The sequence below is a fragment of the Melanaphis sacchari genome, unplaced genomic scaffold (genome assembly GCF_002803265.2).
Source record: "Melanaphis sacchari strain LSU unplaced genomic scaffold, SCAv2.0 Contig22_pilon_pilon, whole genome shotgun sequence".
NCBI lineage: Eukaryota > Metazoa > Arthropoda > Insecta > Hemiptera > Aphididae > Melanaphis > Melanaphis sacchari.
The window spans coordinates 1,814,063-1,831,289 of NW_020271107.1; the positions used below are offsets into that span (position 1 = coordinate 1,814,063).

At 25.6% G+C, this 17,227-nt stretch overlaps 1 protein-coding gene across 1 annotated transcript; it reads right to left on the bottom strand.

Moving 5' to 3' along the window:
* Positions 1-1,509: 1,509 nt before the first annotated feature.
* Positions 1,510-7,628, bottom strand: LOC112594411 (dynein regulatory complex protein 1). Its single transcript, XM_025339177.1, has 15 exons — positions 7,597-7,628; positions 6,131-6,459; positions 5,865-6,058; positions 5,602-5,811; positions 5,393-5,532; positions 5,101-5,317; positions 4,905-5,037; positions 3,626-3,962; positions 3,406-3,522; positions 3,184-3,338; positions 2,889-2,966; positions 2,728-2,829; positions 2,224-2,508; positions 2,045-2,136; positions 1,510-1,864 (listed from the first exon to the last, which is right to left on the bottom strand). The coding sequence occupies exons 1-15, from the start codon at positions 7,626-7,628 to the stop codon at positions 1,664-1,666; spliced, it is 2,622 nt and encodes an 873-aa protein (XP_025194962.1). The 3' UTR covers positions 1,510-1,663.
* Between the last annotated feature and the right edge of the window lie 9,599 nt (positions 7,629-17,227).

Below are 17,227 nucleotides of genomic sequence, written 5' to 3' on the forward strand. Positions count from 1 at the left end.
CGTATGCACATTATCATTTGTCATAAGTTTTAAGTATTTTCGTTTTAAATTACGAATATTGAATTTCACACTTTAGAGCACATTCTAAGTGTAGGAACACATTTATTTTTAGATTTTTAAGTAGTCACATTTAATCTATTTAAAATACTCAACTCGATTTATAGTAATTTAAACCTGGTAACATAGTAAATTATTATAATTCATATGAGTAGGATCTGGATTTGTATGCCTTTGAATATAATTTTATTGGTCGGTCGTATTGTAGTTGCAGTATGCTAAGTTAGAACAAAATATGTTTCACGAAACTATGTGATTTTAAAAATACGAATTATTTTAGAACGCATTTTAAAGATTTAAGATCATATATATTTGATCATTTTATGACATATCGTATTAATTTGTAACTGAAGTAAAAAATGTAGGTACGCACAATTTCGAGTAAATCAAAATAGAAAAAAAAGATTAAAAACAAAAAAAAAAACTATAAGTTCAGCAAAAGCAAAAATGATAAATTCAATTAACTTTACCTATGCACGATTATTATTTTATGCTGAATTATTTTTTTTTACATTTTACTATGACTTAAAAGTATGTATGTGGTTATGTATTATGAATTGCATACACACGAAAAAAGCGGTGACACTTATTGTAAGTAAATTTGACTAGGATTGATTAAAATTTGGGGTTACGTTTTTAAATAATTTTATCTTTAGTCTGCGAGGAGGATTACTATTCATTATAGGTTAAGTATCGGAACCAATAACAGATATTAATATTATTGATGGTCTGCAATGGATTTGAGTGATTTGTCGATCGAGAGCATAATCGTTTACCTAAATGGCTAAATAGGATTTTGGGAAGTTTCTTCTATTGTATTGAAGGGTGTGATTGAAGACATATAGAACGATTTGTGATCATACTCATATAATTTTGATGTTCATTTTTCCGAGATTTTAATTAGGTATTTATATATAAAGAATAAGTTATACAATATATAAATATTGTTCTAACGTGCAGTTTTGGCGTATACATTTAAAATCAAAATCATTTTTTTTTTTATAAACATCGGTTTTTCGAGTAAATTTCACTGCGTTTTTGATTTTTTGATGATTGATGATTAAAATAGTATTAAGTTATTACATAAATACCAATAAATTAGTATGATTTGTTTACGATTTCATGTGTACATATAAAATTAATTCGTTGGTGTTTAATAATAACTTTACAACCTATTATCCACCAATCTTCGTCGTTTATAAAATCTATATAGATACCATGACACCAGCATGCTCCATTACTATATAGTATACATGTCTAGTATCTACCGTGGTTTAGTTATTATTATTTTGTAATAAACAACGCACATTTTAGTTGATAATAACTATTAAAAAAAAAAAACAAAAGAATTAATATCAAATATTGTTTAATAAATGTAGAAAAATGTACCTTTCTATCTATGTTAAATTAATATTTTTAATTTTAAATTTATCTACTCATCGTTTTCTCAATTAGTTAATCACTATTTTTAATATTAATTGCTTAATATTACATGTTGATACAGCTATTATACATTTAAATCGAATAATAATATTATCCAAAAAACGATACCTACACAGTAACATACACTAAATAGGAGTTCTACTTCCTACTAGGATGTACCTATCTATGATTTCGTTGGAGCGGTGAACGGTCTACTTATTTTTTTCTTATCAGGTCTGTTAACTGTGAATATATGCATTGATGTTCCACAAATTTTGTTAGAATCGTCAGCGAATAATGTTGGCTTTGAATTTTTTTTTGCAGACGTTCTCTGCTGTTGTTTTCTTATCTTCGGAGTACAAATTTTTTGTACTCGCACATCATCCTGATAAGTTACATAAGTTTTAATCATTACGACATTTTGTCTGTACGAAATATCTGATTTAAGTACCTATATAGTTATGATACTATATAAGAGCTTAAACACTTTTTAATTATTATTTTATTACTTACTAGAATTCCAAAGTGTATCAAACCTTAGTTTATAAAATATAACGTAAAATACCTGTTCGGCGTCTATAAACTGCTTTAAAATGTTTTTCAACTCCACGTTTTCGATTTCTAGTTGTTCGACTTCTTTCATTTTTTTGAAGCGGACTAAACACAATAAAACACGGATCAAAAAACATTCTATCAAACAAAAACAAACATACGAGACTGTATTAATTTTATATTTGTGCGTACGGTGTAACGTTTGGTAATATTTCTTAATAGCTTTTTCGAATACATCCCATAGGATCAAACGATCTTCGGGAAAAGCGTACATAAACTGTTTCCAATAATCGTTTATATCTTTTACACTTAAAGAGTTTGTTAAATAAAAATCAGATTTGTTTTGGGCGCGTTGATCTGAAACTTTTGATTTTGAAGTATCGATAGATTTTTTGATGACACGAAGGTAATCTGTATCACTAATTGTTAATGAATGATCAGGGTTATCGCATAGTCTTCTTTGAAAAGTTGGATCTTCTAAAAAATAACAAATTATAAACGCTTTAATAGTATTACGTTACCTTATAATACTTTTTCAATTTGATTCGCACGCCATTTATAAATTATTATTATTATATTGTTATAACTCATAGCTGGTAACTGTTTTAAGTGATATGGAATCATCTAAAATTGTGTTTTATGAAAAATTTCTTCGACATATACACTAGTAAAGCGATTTATATTTATTGTTTTTACTTTCTTCTTTGATATTTTCACTGTATTTCGGTTGTGTGGTTTCTAAAAAATTGTTTTGTTCTTCGGTTTCTATTTGAAAATGTTCAAATTCCACCTGAGAAACTATTCGAGCCATTTTTTTTTTTGTTTTATTCCAAAAATATGAAGGATATGATACTCACGCGAGTGTTGATATTTTATAGTTGGGTTTGAATCGTTTTCACTGCATAATTGTTCAAAGTCCGTCAGTGATAAGGAAACTAAAAAAAATATACCGTTTAAAAAATAATAACAAAACGATAAGGTATTTTCGACAATAATTATTGGCAAATCGCATAACAGCACATTAAGTTTAACAAATTTTATCAATCATTATATTTCTTACAAAGTCGTAGATATGTGTATAATATAATTTAGGAATTTAGGTGTTATTATTACAATGATATAGTGGTTATACGTGATTTAAGCTCATCGTACATGTGATCGTCGAATCGTCAGAATCTGTATTTGCACGTTCTATTGAATGATAGTCGTTATATTTTGTGTTTACAGTCGTGTTGTTGATATTATCATAATCAAGTTGAGCAGTCGACTTTTCTTTGAAAAAATGTATATCATTATTTAAACGCTTCCTAAAATATTATACAAACGGTTTTTTTTTTTTTATATTTTTTTTTTTTGAAGTGAAATTTGTTTTACTTTTTTGACACGTCAGTGGCTGCGGATAAAACTATTTCCGTGTATTTCGTGTGGTTTTCAGTAAACATCAGTATATTATCGATTAGTTTGTTTTTGAAATCGGATTTTTTCCAATCACTGTAAAACGTTATGGATAAAAAAAAAAAATATAGTGAACGCAACAACATAATTGCAATTTATTTTTCGACAGGTCTAACTGACGAATACTAAATATCCAAACCTATCTGTATTTGCTGATTGATTTATACTATCAGTCTTATGCCAGATGACCGGTCCGCGGCAAATTGCACAGGTTGCCATCGACTGGGTGTATAACAATAAACATCGCCACGAGTCAATATTGTTCAAACCGTACGCCGCCATCGCGTTGTACAATAAAATGAGATTTTTTTTCGGATGAGATTTAATGATTTCGATTAGTTCGTTGTCCAATATAAAAGAACTATTTCTCATAGTCATGTCAAAAACCAATTGCAACAGCGCTCGTTCTCTGGTCTCCGTGTACGAGTCGACTGATCTCCTATCGTTCTGGACTCGCAAGTCTACTGTAACGTTATCTAAAAACAGAGACAATTTAATACAATATATTGAATCATAGTCGACAGTCGTCATTAATTATTAATAGGGCCCGGAACTTGATGCATTTCCATCTTTTTTCTAATGCTATTTATACGAGCCTTGTTTTTACAAAAATCTGACTTTTGTTATGTAAAATTCAATAGAACCATTTTTATTTTGCATTTTTTTGCATTTATCGGTAAATTTTAGTTATACTGACATTTTTTACTGATTTTGATGCATTTTTTTATATTTATCTTTCATATTATTTTAATAAAACTAAATATTTGAAAAAAACTAACGTATTGTAAAGCCCTTAAACTATTTCTCTAAAAATACCGATTTATTTTTTGTTATTATTTTGTATTACTGTCATTATTTCTTATTTCAGTTTTAAGTTTAATTTTTGCCTTGTATAGTCTGTAAAAAAATCATATTTAATGTATAAAAATATTAGCATTGTTTAAATTCAGATGAATAAAATCATTAATGAATAATTAAAAAATATTAATTTAAAAACGATGATTTTTTAATATTTTTGAAAATGTTATATATTTTTTTTTTGGCATTTTTAGGGTAATTTGGCTAGTCATTTTTTGATGTTAATAAGTCATTTTAATACTTTTTTGTGTTCATTTTTTAAAGATTTTTAGATCATTAAATTCCGGATCCTAGTAATTACTTGTTAGAGAAGTATCTTAAATTGTTATGTATTCTACTGCAAGCGATAATTATTGTATTTAGTTATACCTACCCTCATCAGTCATCATTATGAATATCAATTTTTCACAAATCATGTACATTTTTAACACAATATATTTAATGCTATGTTTAATTAAAAAGGAAAAACAAAGAATCAACGATCGTCCCTCCCCATATCCAGACACAAAAACGTCTCTATAATAAATTTATATATCATATTATGAGATTTATATAGGTACCTTGTTTTTTTGGCGTATCTGGTTTTTTTCTGTAAGATGGAAGATCATTAACGTCAAGATATTTGAGTTTTGGCGGTGGCTGCCAGTCAATGCTTAATTGTGTCTCGTGTATGAATTTATCGACTTTGAAAATCTTGATAAAACGAATTAGTTATTAATGGTAAAAATGTATAAGTTACTTTAAAAAATATATTACTTTTTCTAAATGAATATTGATTTGTTCTTGAGAAAAATCCCACAACTCTTTATACGTCTTTTCTTGGATTTCTGCAAATCTTTCCGCCTTTTTTTCGTGTCGTTCAATGTCTAGTTTCAATTTTTCAATTTCATCCTGTAGCAAAGGAACTTTGGCTTTGAAATCAGTTTTATTTTCTCTTAAATTTTTTTTTTTTGTCGATAAACTATCCTGCAATCTAATTATAAACACTACGTCAATATTGTTATTGTTTTTTTTTTTTAAATCCTATTGTTAGTTATAAAATATGCACTTATTGATTTTTCTCCTTTGGATAGCTTTTGCACAAGCATTTTCCTCTTCTCGTCTTTTTAGAACTTGATAATTATAATTTAGTTTCTCCACATTATCTATACATTTAAGTTTAATTAATTCAAATTCCCTTTGTAAGTACTATAAAATATAATAAAATTAATTAAAATTTAAAGTAAAATCAAAAATGTTAAAGCTTGTTAAACGTACGTTCAATTCTGTATTCATGTTGGACTTTAAATTTCTTATTATTTCTTCGTTAATTTCATAATGTTTCATTATATTGTTTTCCTTCTTTTCGATCATTGCCAAACGGTTATTTAACGAATCGGTTTCAGTTAATATTATTTTATTATAAAGATTTTCCCAGCCTTTTTTAGCTTTATTAGTTCTATATTCTCGCTGTTGGTCCATAGTTGACTATCGGAAAGTTAAAGTTAAATTTAAATTCTGTATATATTTTAAGTGCTTACTTTTATGTATTGTATGTGATTTTTGTATTGTTTTCTCATAAATTTCACTTGATTTTCAATCCTTTCTTGTAAAATTCGAACATCTTCACTTTGGGCTGCCTGTTCTTGTAAAAATCTGTTGTCCGATTCAGCTAAATCACGTTTCAGTATTTCAATCATTTGATTTTTTTGTTCGATGAGATCCAATCCTCTTTCTAAAATTAGCATAAACATTTTAATTAAGTTTTTACCTTTTAATAAGTAACGATTGTTGTTTTTTTACTGACTTTTTTGAAGTTCCAAATATTCGTGGATTTCTAAGGCATCGTTTTTTTTTAATATTATAGGCCATTGACTGCTAATTTCCATAAATTTAGCATTAGCTATTTCAGATTCCAATTCAACTGCTTTTAATCGAATATCTCTTTCACTTTTGTCAGTTTCTCTACGATTATTTTCGCGATTGTCATTTGCTAAATGTACGTTAGTCACTAATTGAGACCCTTCTTTTGTATAGTTAATAAGGTCTGATTCACTGTCTTCAATTTGTTTTAATACTGACACAGGTACATTCATTTTATCGAGTTCTTTTTCTTCCACTTCTACTGCGTCGAGTCTACATTATACATTTTATTTGACCATTAACAATATAATTTATTATTAAATTGAACTTAAAAATGTTGATTAATAATTGTGTTTTAATTTTATGATGTAGTTGACAAAATAAGCAAGTTTTTATTTATTAATAATTTCCGTTTTCTTATCTGGCTTTTTTTTTTTTAGTATTTTTTATTTTTTATTTAAAATTTGTTCTTATAAGCTTTAATTAGTTAGAAATAATTTCAATTAATTACCCTAGATTATTAATGTATATAAAGTATTTGTAAATGATTGCTTAATAAATTAATTTTATTATTTAAGTTTAAAAAAATAATAGGTATGTATTTATTTTAATTAAATATTTTCTAATCGAGTATAAATGTAGACAATGTAGTTAATGCTGTTTGGTATTAAATATTACTTATTATTTATCACAACAACCATAACAATTAACTATTATTTGTAGCTCATATATATGGACATTTACTTTCATGTACAATGTACATGCACTTTAATAATTAAATGTAAAATACTGTTTCTATTTTCTACTTGTTATGATTCGTCAATTAAAATGTCATTATAGATAAGTACTCAATGGTTCGTTATTAATGGAGATAAAAAGTTAAAAATGTGTACTAAATTAGAATCTAAGTGGGTAACCATTTAATACAATTAAAAATAATAAATAAAAGCATGCACTTTAAAAATTATAAAATATTTGCTTGTTATAATCAGTTTTTTATTTAAGTAATTATAAATATTTAAATCATATTTTAAGATTTTAAGGTGTTTGAAATGCTTAAGCAAGTACTTAATTGTATATCTAATACTGTAATACCTAATAATAGGTAAATATATATCTGATAGAAAATAATAAATTAATATTTGATATCTAGGTATATCAATGTGACAATGTTCTAATCTCGGGAACTGTGTAGTACTTGATGTCTATTTCCAGTACTCTTTTTTGGGCTTTAGAAGAACTTCAAAAATTGCATTACCATTTTTGAATCAGAATTTTTTTATTTCGTTTGTTTAAAATTTCTTTGAAGTTTTCTAAGCATGATAGTAAATTAAAAAATTATCTTAAAATGTTAATAGAATAAATATTGATGATGAACGAATTAAAATAAAATCAAAATATAGCTCTTACTTATTTTTTTTAGTGTTTTTTATCACGTTCATCTTTTTCTTGTGTTTTTTTTCTTTACTTAATATAATATCCGTGTTGCAATCATTTTTTAAAAATTTAGATCTTTTATTAGACTTCATTTTAAAACTATGTTCTAATGAAAACGCCTGAAACTATTATACTGTTATGCTATTCTATTGAACACAATGTTAACACAAAAAAGTCTCCTGTTATGTAACTATATATAACACGAATTAAAAGACCTGGCGTATTAACTATGTAACTATGGATACCGGGATAATTATTGAATAAATAAAAATTGAACAACAAACATATTATACTATACATTATAATCACAACTCATAAGCACTGTTTATTGTTTACCCAAGGTTAATATTTTAATAATAATATTATTAATTCATTCTAGTGTAAATGTTTGTATATAATTATGTAAGTACTATAAAGTATACATGCATAACACACTTCAAACAGTTTAAATACAGAACAATAGTTAATCATTTTTTTTTTAACTCCCGCGCTCATGTAGGTTGTACATTTTTTCTAAGAAATTTAATTACGATCAATTTTAAAAGATTGCGTAGAATACCATATTCGATTTTACTTTGTTGGATACGCTAAAGGTGTGGCATTGTAATAAATCGCGGTTAGTTCATAAATTAAAGCCATAATTACATCTAGATTTATACATCATTTAAGAGGACGCTTCGTCCGCATATGTTGTCTCCATCTTACAAACGTATAACATAGTAAAAAACGTTTCATGCGCGGGCAAGAACCATTAGGGCTGTAGTCCGAGCTAAGCAACCCAATTTTCACGATATAAAAAATAAAACATTGGCTGCGCAACATTGTTTTAAATTTTTTGATATCACTAATAAAAACGATGTTGCACAGTCCGAAATTTCTTCTTCCTAGTGTGAAAATTTGATTGCTTAACTTGGACTACAGTTTCACTGGTCCTTGCCCACGTGAAACGGTTTTTACTATCTTGTATAAGTTTTTAGGACGAATAAAACGCATGCTGGTGAAGGTAATTAATTGAATCTAAGATGATTCAAAGTCATTACTAAATAGTCAATTACTGATGAAAATGCATAAACATTATCCACTTGTAAAGTATATCTAAAAGGTAAACTGTACCAAAAATGTAACCATATTTTATAATATTCGTACTTTCATGTTTGTATTAAAGGTACCTATACATTGATTTAAAGGTTATTGAGTTATTTGATTTATGTAGGTAAGAATAAATTGGTCTATGATAATGATAAATGATAATGGATTTTTTATAATTTTAGTAATTAATAATAATTGATGAACATTTTATAATTTTTAACAATATTATCTTAATAGGTAATGAGTACTAAAATTTTAGATCTATTTTTACGAGCCTACATAGAATATTTTGTATTATTGTAAAACCGATTTTAAGAACTATTATTTTTAGTATATTATAGATACTTATTTTTAAATAATCAGAAACTACTAGTTCAAATGTTGATTTAGGTGCATTAATATTAAAAAAAAAAAAATCATTTTTTTAACAATTTATAGTGAAAAAAGTTTGTTCTTATTTGAAAAAAAAGTATTAAAAGTGAGTTTAGATATTTAAAAAGTTAAAAGTTATTAAAAAAAAAACTTTTGATTTAATTAGTTTAAAAAAATAGAATATTAAAAAATAACTTAGTTATTAATTTATATCTTTATATTAATAATTATAATACTTAAATTAGTTATATTGTTAAAACTAAAGTTATTTACAAGTTTTTTTATTACGAACTATATATTTTTTTGCATTGATTTGTGGTCGTAAAATCGTATTAAAATCGAATAGTATTGTAATTTTAAATATGTAAATACTATCGTGAAAATATTATCATCGTGGAGGTCATCCTGAACCGTCATCTAGATGGAACTAGTCAATTAATAATAATAATAATATTTGTTATTATTATACTATAAGTAGGTATCAAAACTAGTTATTTTCCTTTTGATGACATAAAAACGTTTATGGGTATAGTCAAGAATATTTCAAAAATATAACTTAATTTTTAACTTAAATAAATTATAATTTTTCTAAAAATTTGTAACTCCTCCACTTAGTTAAATTAATTTGTATTTAAAAATTGTCTTTAATCTATAGCTTAGTTATTATTATTAATATTTTTTAAATAACTTAATTTAAACTTGTTAACGATTGTTTAACTTGTCCAGAATTGAGAATTAAATATCACTACGAAACTCCTTAAATCGTCTAAAAATCTAAATAATTGAAATTTGAAAATATAGTCCTCATGTATAGTTAAAAGTTCCAAATATCATTATTTGAATAAATTTATTATTAAAAAAAACAACAACATAAAAGTGTCAAAAGTGATATTGTTTAGTGAATCAATCTGTATAACACATATATATATATAATTGTATTATTAATTTTATGATCTATGTGTGCGTGGATAATCTTAATTAAAATATAGTTTTAATGTGTTGATTTTTTGTTATAGATGGGTGTTTTTTATAATAGTGTTGATTATACTGAACTTTATAAAATATATCAACTTTGTTTAACATTTTATTTTCAAAAAATGTAAAATGCATGCAATTTTATTTTGTCCTTTTTTACAGATCGTTTTAAAAGTTGAAATTGTTTGATGATTTGCCCAACAAACAATTTTGTATGTGAAATTAATAAAAGTAGTATGAAATGTTAGAATTGTATGTGGGTATTTCTTTTTTCCAAAAACTAAATTTTTAAAGATTAATACTTTAAACAATAATAATTGGTAAGTGTTAACTGTTGAAAGTATAATGTGTATCTACTGAAATAATTATTAATTAAAATAAATTTACTGTAGGTATTCTATAAAAATTATAATTATATTGAATTAAATATGAAATATCAAACAGTAATTTTTGTTTTTGTTACACTTAAAGGAAAGTGATATATACTCTGTAATGTTGTTGTTCACCTTTTTAAGTTGTTTAGACCCAATCATACGGGGTCAGCACTGAAAATAGTTTTGGCAAGTCTTATTGTATATAACATGTATTGTCGCCAACTTGTTGAGTCTTTTCTGGCTATTGGAAGACATATTTTGTTCTAAGAAACTATTATTGTGACATTGAAATAACAAATTCATTGATCAATACCAAAAGTACTTAAAACATAATAAAAAAGAAAAATTTAATTTACTTATTATATAACCAATATTTCACCATGTTATATGTAAGTTTTATCAAATATTTTGAATAATATATTTTTGTAATTATTTAATGTATAAGATCTTTTATATTATTTACACATATATTCATGGATTCTGTAAAATATATTTCAAATAATATAGTTTGAATCTTAATTAAAATAAAAAATCTGTAATTAGTAAATTTGTTAATAATAATAATAATAGTAGTACATGATAATACTTAATGCAATGCTAGTGATGATTGATGAATAATGTTATTGACGAGGTACGATTATTATTATCTAGGCATTTTCTTGGTTCAATTTATTCATTTTGTCATCCTATTATTTCAATATTGCAATTAGTTTTAAAGCTTTTAATATTAATTACTATTATTATTAAATCAAATATTTTTTTTTTGTAATATACCTATTGTATTAAGTACAGAAACCTTTTTTTATTTCGATGCAGATAAAATTACAAAATAAATCATTTGCTTTAACTTGGGTTAATATGAGTTTTAATTTTTATTATTATTAATAGATATAAATAATATGTATAAGTAATATTTACGATTTTATTAGGGTACCTATGAAATAGCGGTTATCCACAAATAATATGTTGCTAAGGATATTTCTGAAGACCCACTATGATATATTTAGTAGAAAATACTAAATAAAAATCATCCCTATCATATTATATTATCCACTAGGAACCAAATATACTGATATTACATAACTAATGTAGTACAATAAAAAGATTCTGGGTTATCATATTATAAGACCAATTTTATTTTGTTAATTTTTTAGCGTTGTTGAAAAATGATTTAAAAATAAAAAAAATGTATTTTGTAAAGTATTCGGAACTCGGAATACCAACAACAAAATATTTATTTTTTTTATAAATGAACCAAGTAAATAGTTTAGACTAAAATAGCAAGAATCAAAATGTGTGGTATTATTTTTATTATCATAGTAGTAGATGAGGGCTTACTATTTTATAGTCGAATAATAAACATTAATTATATGCCTATATAAATAAAAATGATTGTCTGTTTGCTTGTTTATTTGTTTGGTTTTTATAACTTCTAAAATAATTTAACAAGATTTTAAATAAAATATGATATTAGATATAAATCATGTAGTTTTGAGTATAGGTAATAAACAATTACTCGCAAATTACAAACTTTACGTATATGAGAGCTATATGACTTTAAGTAATATCAAAAAAATAAAAATAAATTAAATAATTATTTAACAATACAAAATTAAATTGAAAACATTAAATGGTAAATTTTTTTAATTAAAGACAAACTAAATAAATGTACGTTGTTCACGTAATTTTTCAATTTAACAAATATATTTTATACTTAACCTTTTCTCTTGTTTATATTTATTTTTATTTTTATTTTTTACTATCCACATAAACAGTAAATGTATCAATTAAAATGGCACTTATCAATGAATTATGTAAGCACACGCAGTAATGTATATCTTGTGTCTTGTTTTTGTCAAGGCGTAGGTCAATGTGGTGTAATTATTGTTTGTCGAATTTGATTAAAATTTACAGATATAAATTATTTGATCAGGATCTACGCGTCATTACTCATCATCACCCACTTAATATTGGAAATCATTACACAAATGGATTCTGTGAACTTTTAATGCTGCAGTGACATATGGCTACTAAGTATTGTCTGCATGTAGTCTATTATAATATGTTGCTATTTGTCAATATTTAATACATCACTGGTCTATTTTAAGCGTTCGCTGCAGTGTATCTATATAATTATTACTGTTATGATAAGCAAAACACTATTATTATACACGCATGTCTAAAAACTTAAGTTTTATCTGAATTATTTTATAGTAATTTACTCAGGAACCCACTATAATTTTACTTGTTGATAAAAAATAGAATGTACATATAGGTACATACGTCTTAATTAAGGCATAAAAACGTTAGTTATTACTATTATTACTCAATTTTATTTCGCTATTAGACATAATAAGTCGTGATCATTTTCATAACATGGTTCAATTCCTCTCATGTCAAATATATTGACTAATAATTAATAAGTAAGTGTATTATTGCATAATTTATAATAATAGGTAGTATGCAGTTATTTTTCTCAACGCTATGCGATATTGGTTTACTGATGCAGAACCTATGTATAACGATCGATTAGTATATAAACTATATACAAATATTAATGAGAATAATATTTTTTTTTTATATGATTAAATACTAATAACTAATTATAGCGTCTTCTTTGTGTAATATTAAATGAGAGCATTATATTTAACATTCATTTAGGTATTTATTTATTTATTCAAGAATATTATACATGTCCAACTGAAAAATTTCGTACACTGATTGATTTCTATCGTAAAAGTGTAAAACGTATTTGATTTATATAATATGAATATTGAATATTACATGATATACCTACCTACTTATTTGCATAGACATAAATTAGGGAGAGGATGTTCTTAGAAAGGTGTAGGTTCCATCTGAACTAATCAAATTCTCCTTAAGATATTTTAATTTGTTTAAAAATTTATATTGTATTATATAAGCAATAAATACAATATTTAAAAATGTATTTTATTTAATTATTAAGTATTTTTGTTGGGTTATCAGTTAAAATTATTTAAAATTTGTTTTGATTATGTAATTGTTTGACTTTTTTTATATTTTCATTTGAAATAAACAATCTATGTATAAGATGCATTATAAGCTTATATGCTATGGATGGGAATCGACATGAAGGGGTTGATTAAGTAGTCACTAATTGGTGACACTTATCTTGATTCATATTTTTTTTAACTATTATTTATTTTGAGACGATTATTAGGGATATGGGTTATATTTGTAGGAAGTCAAGATTCCAGTTTCTTTTTGTCTTTCGATGAGAATTTCCAGGCAGTGTTGGAAAGAATTGATCTTTTATAAAAAAAGTCGGGATGATTTTTGAGTCGCTTGTGAAAGCGTATAAAAGAGGGGGTAGAATCCGATTGCGTACGATTTACCTTTTTGAGAACACGATTGCGTATGTTTGCTGTTTAACAATGGAAACCCGTAAAACGATACAATTGCGCGTGTAACGTTGCGAAATTTATAAATATACAAAAATTTAATCATGTATACATAATATATAAATATATGTTTTATTGATTTGCAATATAAAAGTAACTTCAAAAATGTATATGAAAAAATCTAAATATATAATATAAATTAAAAACCATCGTAATAATAATTTATAAATATAACCAAATCACATAAATGCTTTCAAAAAAAAAAAAAAAAATTAAAATAAATGTTTTCTTTGGTAAATAGAGCTAATTTTCGATAAATACATAATAATATTTTTGAAAATGGAATTGAAACTCATAATCTTTCTGTCAGAAAACATCGTTTTTGCAACTTCGTGAACAACAACTTTAAAATCGACATGCAATTGTTTTATAGAATTTCAGATGAATATTTTGAGTTTGATTCAATTAAATACGTTCATATTTGAATATAAATTTCTTTGCTTTATCAATTTAAAAAAAAATAAGCCAAAGGTAAATAATACTCGTTTTTTAATCCATGTATCATTTAAAGTTACATGAAATACTTGGGTGCGTATTCAAAAGAATCATCTACAAATACATCTTCACACTGTAACAGTACATAAATATTTGTCTTCGTTGTAATACAAATAAATTGCAAATCGTCTGGCACGTAAAAAATTTCATTTTTGAATTCAATACCACCATTTTCTTCCATTTTTCTCAACTGAAGTGTAGCATAAGTCAATGAATCTGGGAAAGGAGGATCATTTTTCCGTCTTTTATCATCATGCATCTTTTATATTTGAATGTGGCACTTTAAAATCTGTCGCCATCAGCTCAGATCTGGTTTTTTTGATGGTCTAGTTTAAATTGAGTTATCTGCTTTACGTTTACAATTTTCTCCTAAAATTTGGTGTTCGATTTTCTCCATTGTATTTAAAATATGGCTATGCTTACTCAACATTGATAATACTTTTGAACGGCCACTGTCTGATAATATACTGGCATAACATGTACTGTGTGTGCACAACCATTGAAATTGCCCGTCTTTCGTTGTCTTATAAAACGAAATTGGTTTTTATTAACTAATGTCAAGTCTTTTCCTCGTTTCAACGTAATATTTGTATAGTTTTATTTTTTTATTTTAAATTACACAATTATACTACATTTTATACTGCACTCAGAACGTTTATTGGTCAATTAATAAAATCTACTGCGGTATAAGTAGTGTGAATTTATATTTCACGATAATTATTTAATATTTTCAGTTTCGTCTACATGTGACTTCCGGTCAGTGTGACAACGTTCCATAAAAATAACATACGCAATCGTGTTATGAAAAGGGTTGAAAAAGGTACCGCCAATAAAAAGCGTACGCAATTGTATTCTACCCAAAAAAGGCGTGATTCATTTTTAGACCTGTAAATACCTTTGTACAACCTGGACCCCAATAAATTCTATATTACACTTATAAATGACAGTCATAAAATTTTAATTTACTGTATTTTGTGTGAAGTATATTATTATTTACTTTTAGATTGTTGTCGATTATTACTTATAAGTGATTGTTATGTTTAATATTTTTAGTATTACAAACTGTAAAAACTCAGTTACTGCTGTTACACTGAAGAAAATGCCTATGAATAATGACTCAATACTCAACAGATATTAACGGAGATTTTTTAAGGTAGGTACTTATTGTTTTTACGTTATAAACAGTTATTACCAGTCACTTTGATTATTTTATAACTTTGATACAACCGAATACATATTAGATATATAAAATTAAGTTATTAGCCATTCATCTCGATTTATAACCGGCGCACTGCTGGTTCCAGCCGATACGATACATTAGGAATTTATCTTAATCCTAATTAGTTTTCTAAAATAAGTCCCGTATCTTGTACAAATTTCAGTTTAACGAAAAGCGAGAACATTAATATTTTATTTCAAATTTCTGACGCTTAAAATAAAAGTAATAAAAACTAATGAAATGTAAGTATATACATTATCATTTAAAATATATGTTGCTTACCACAATGACCTTCTAACCATTAATTATTGTTTATTGGCCATCGGTTATTTTGTTATATCTGTAAACTTTTTAAAGTATAACTTTAATATGACGTCATGATTAGGTACTATAGCACCGTGAATCGTGACACAAAATTATTTGTTAATAATCGGTTATAATCGGTAATGATCGGTCCTCTTGTAACGTGCGTTGTTGTTTTATCAAAATAAATATTAGTTTACTTTTTTTATGCAATTGCAGAAATCAAAACAGTAGCCGTACAGTCAGTCAGCCAGGCGGTGAATGTTAAATATTTTAATAACATAGCTCCAAAAAGACCATATCGATTCACTGAACGAATGCGTAATGAATAATTTTTTTTTATTAATAAGCAAAACCGAAAACAATTATTTCGAGTAGTTATAGGGGGAGCGGAAAATGTTGATTTTCTTAGCAAGATACTATGCACAAATATTTTGGATTATCGAAATAGTTACGAAGCTTGATATGATAAAGTTTTACTAAATTCCCTAAATTCAAACGTCTCACTTTTAATCTCAAATTTCAAATTTATGGCGGTTCTACGTGGATTTTGGACTCAAATTCTTAAATATCTACTTGAGGATTTAATATTGAGGTACGTATACGCTCTCTATGGCTATCCGTAGATATTATCGTAAATATAAGTCAAAAAATAATCTACACCGTTGAAATGACGAATTGGTAATATCTATTTGTCAAAAGTATTTATATAATTATATTTTATTTATAAACTATGATAAAATACAAGGTCGAGTTTGAACATATTATGTTAGCTACAATATTACATTCTCGTTGATAAATAATTTAAATTTGTAACATTTAAAAACTTTTTTTTTAATACGACTATAATAGTTTATACCTATGCGTCGTGTATAGATACACCTAACTGTCATATAACTGTATAGCCGTATAGGTTATAGTTTCCTTTAAAGAAATATTAAAATAGCCCACTTTCTGCAATTATCGCCACATTTAAATCACTATTTAACCGTATTACTTGCTTGCTTCAATAATTTTGTATTTGTATCATTTTAACGTGAATAAATTCATTAACGGTGTTTGTGTTCAACTCGCAATTGAATTCTCTATGGAAATCGGCAAATTTTGTATTTTTGTTCTATAACACAACAGCCCCGCAGATATAAAAAGTTTATGTGATTTATTTATTAAAATTATATACGCATTGATCTCAAAATGGGCGTTATTTTCATGATAACAAAAAAAGAACACGTCTTGTGTTCAAACGAGTTTAGTGCGTATGGTCGTTTGAAATAACAAAGTCACAACAGGATAAAAAAAAAAAAAGGAAAAAAAGTAATGTATCTAGAAATCTA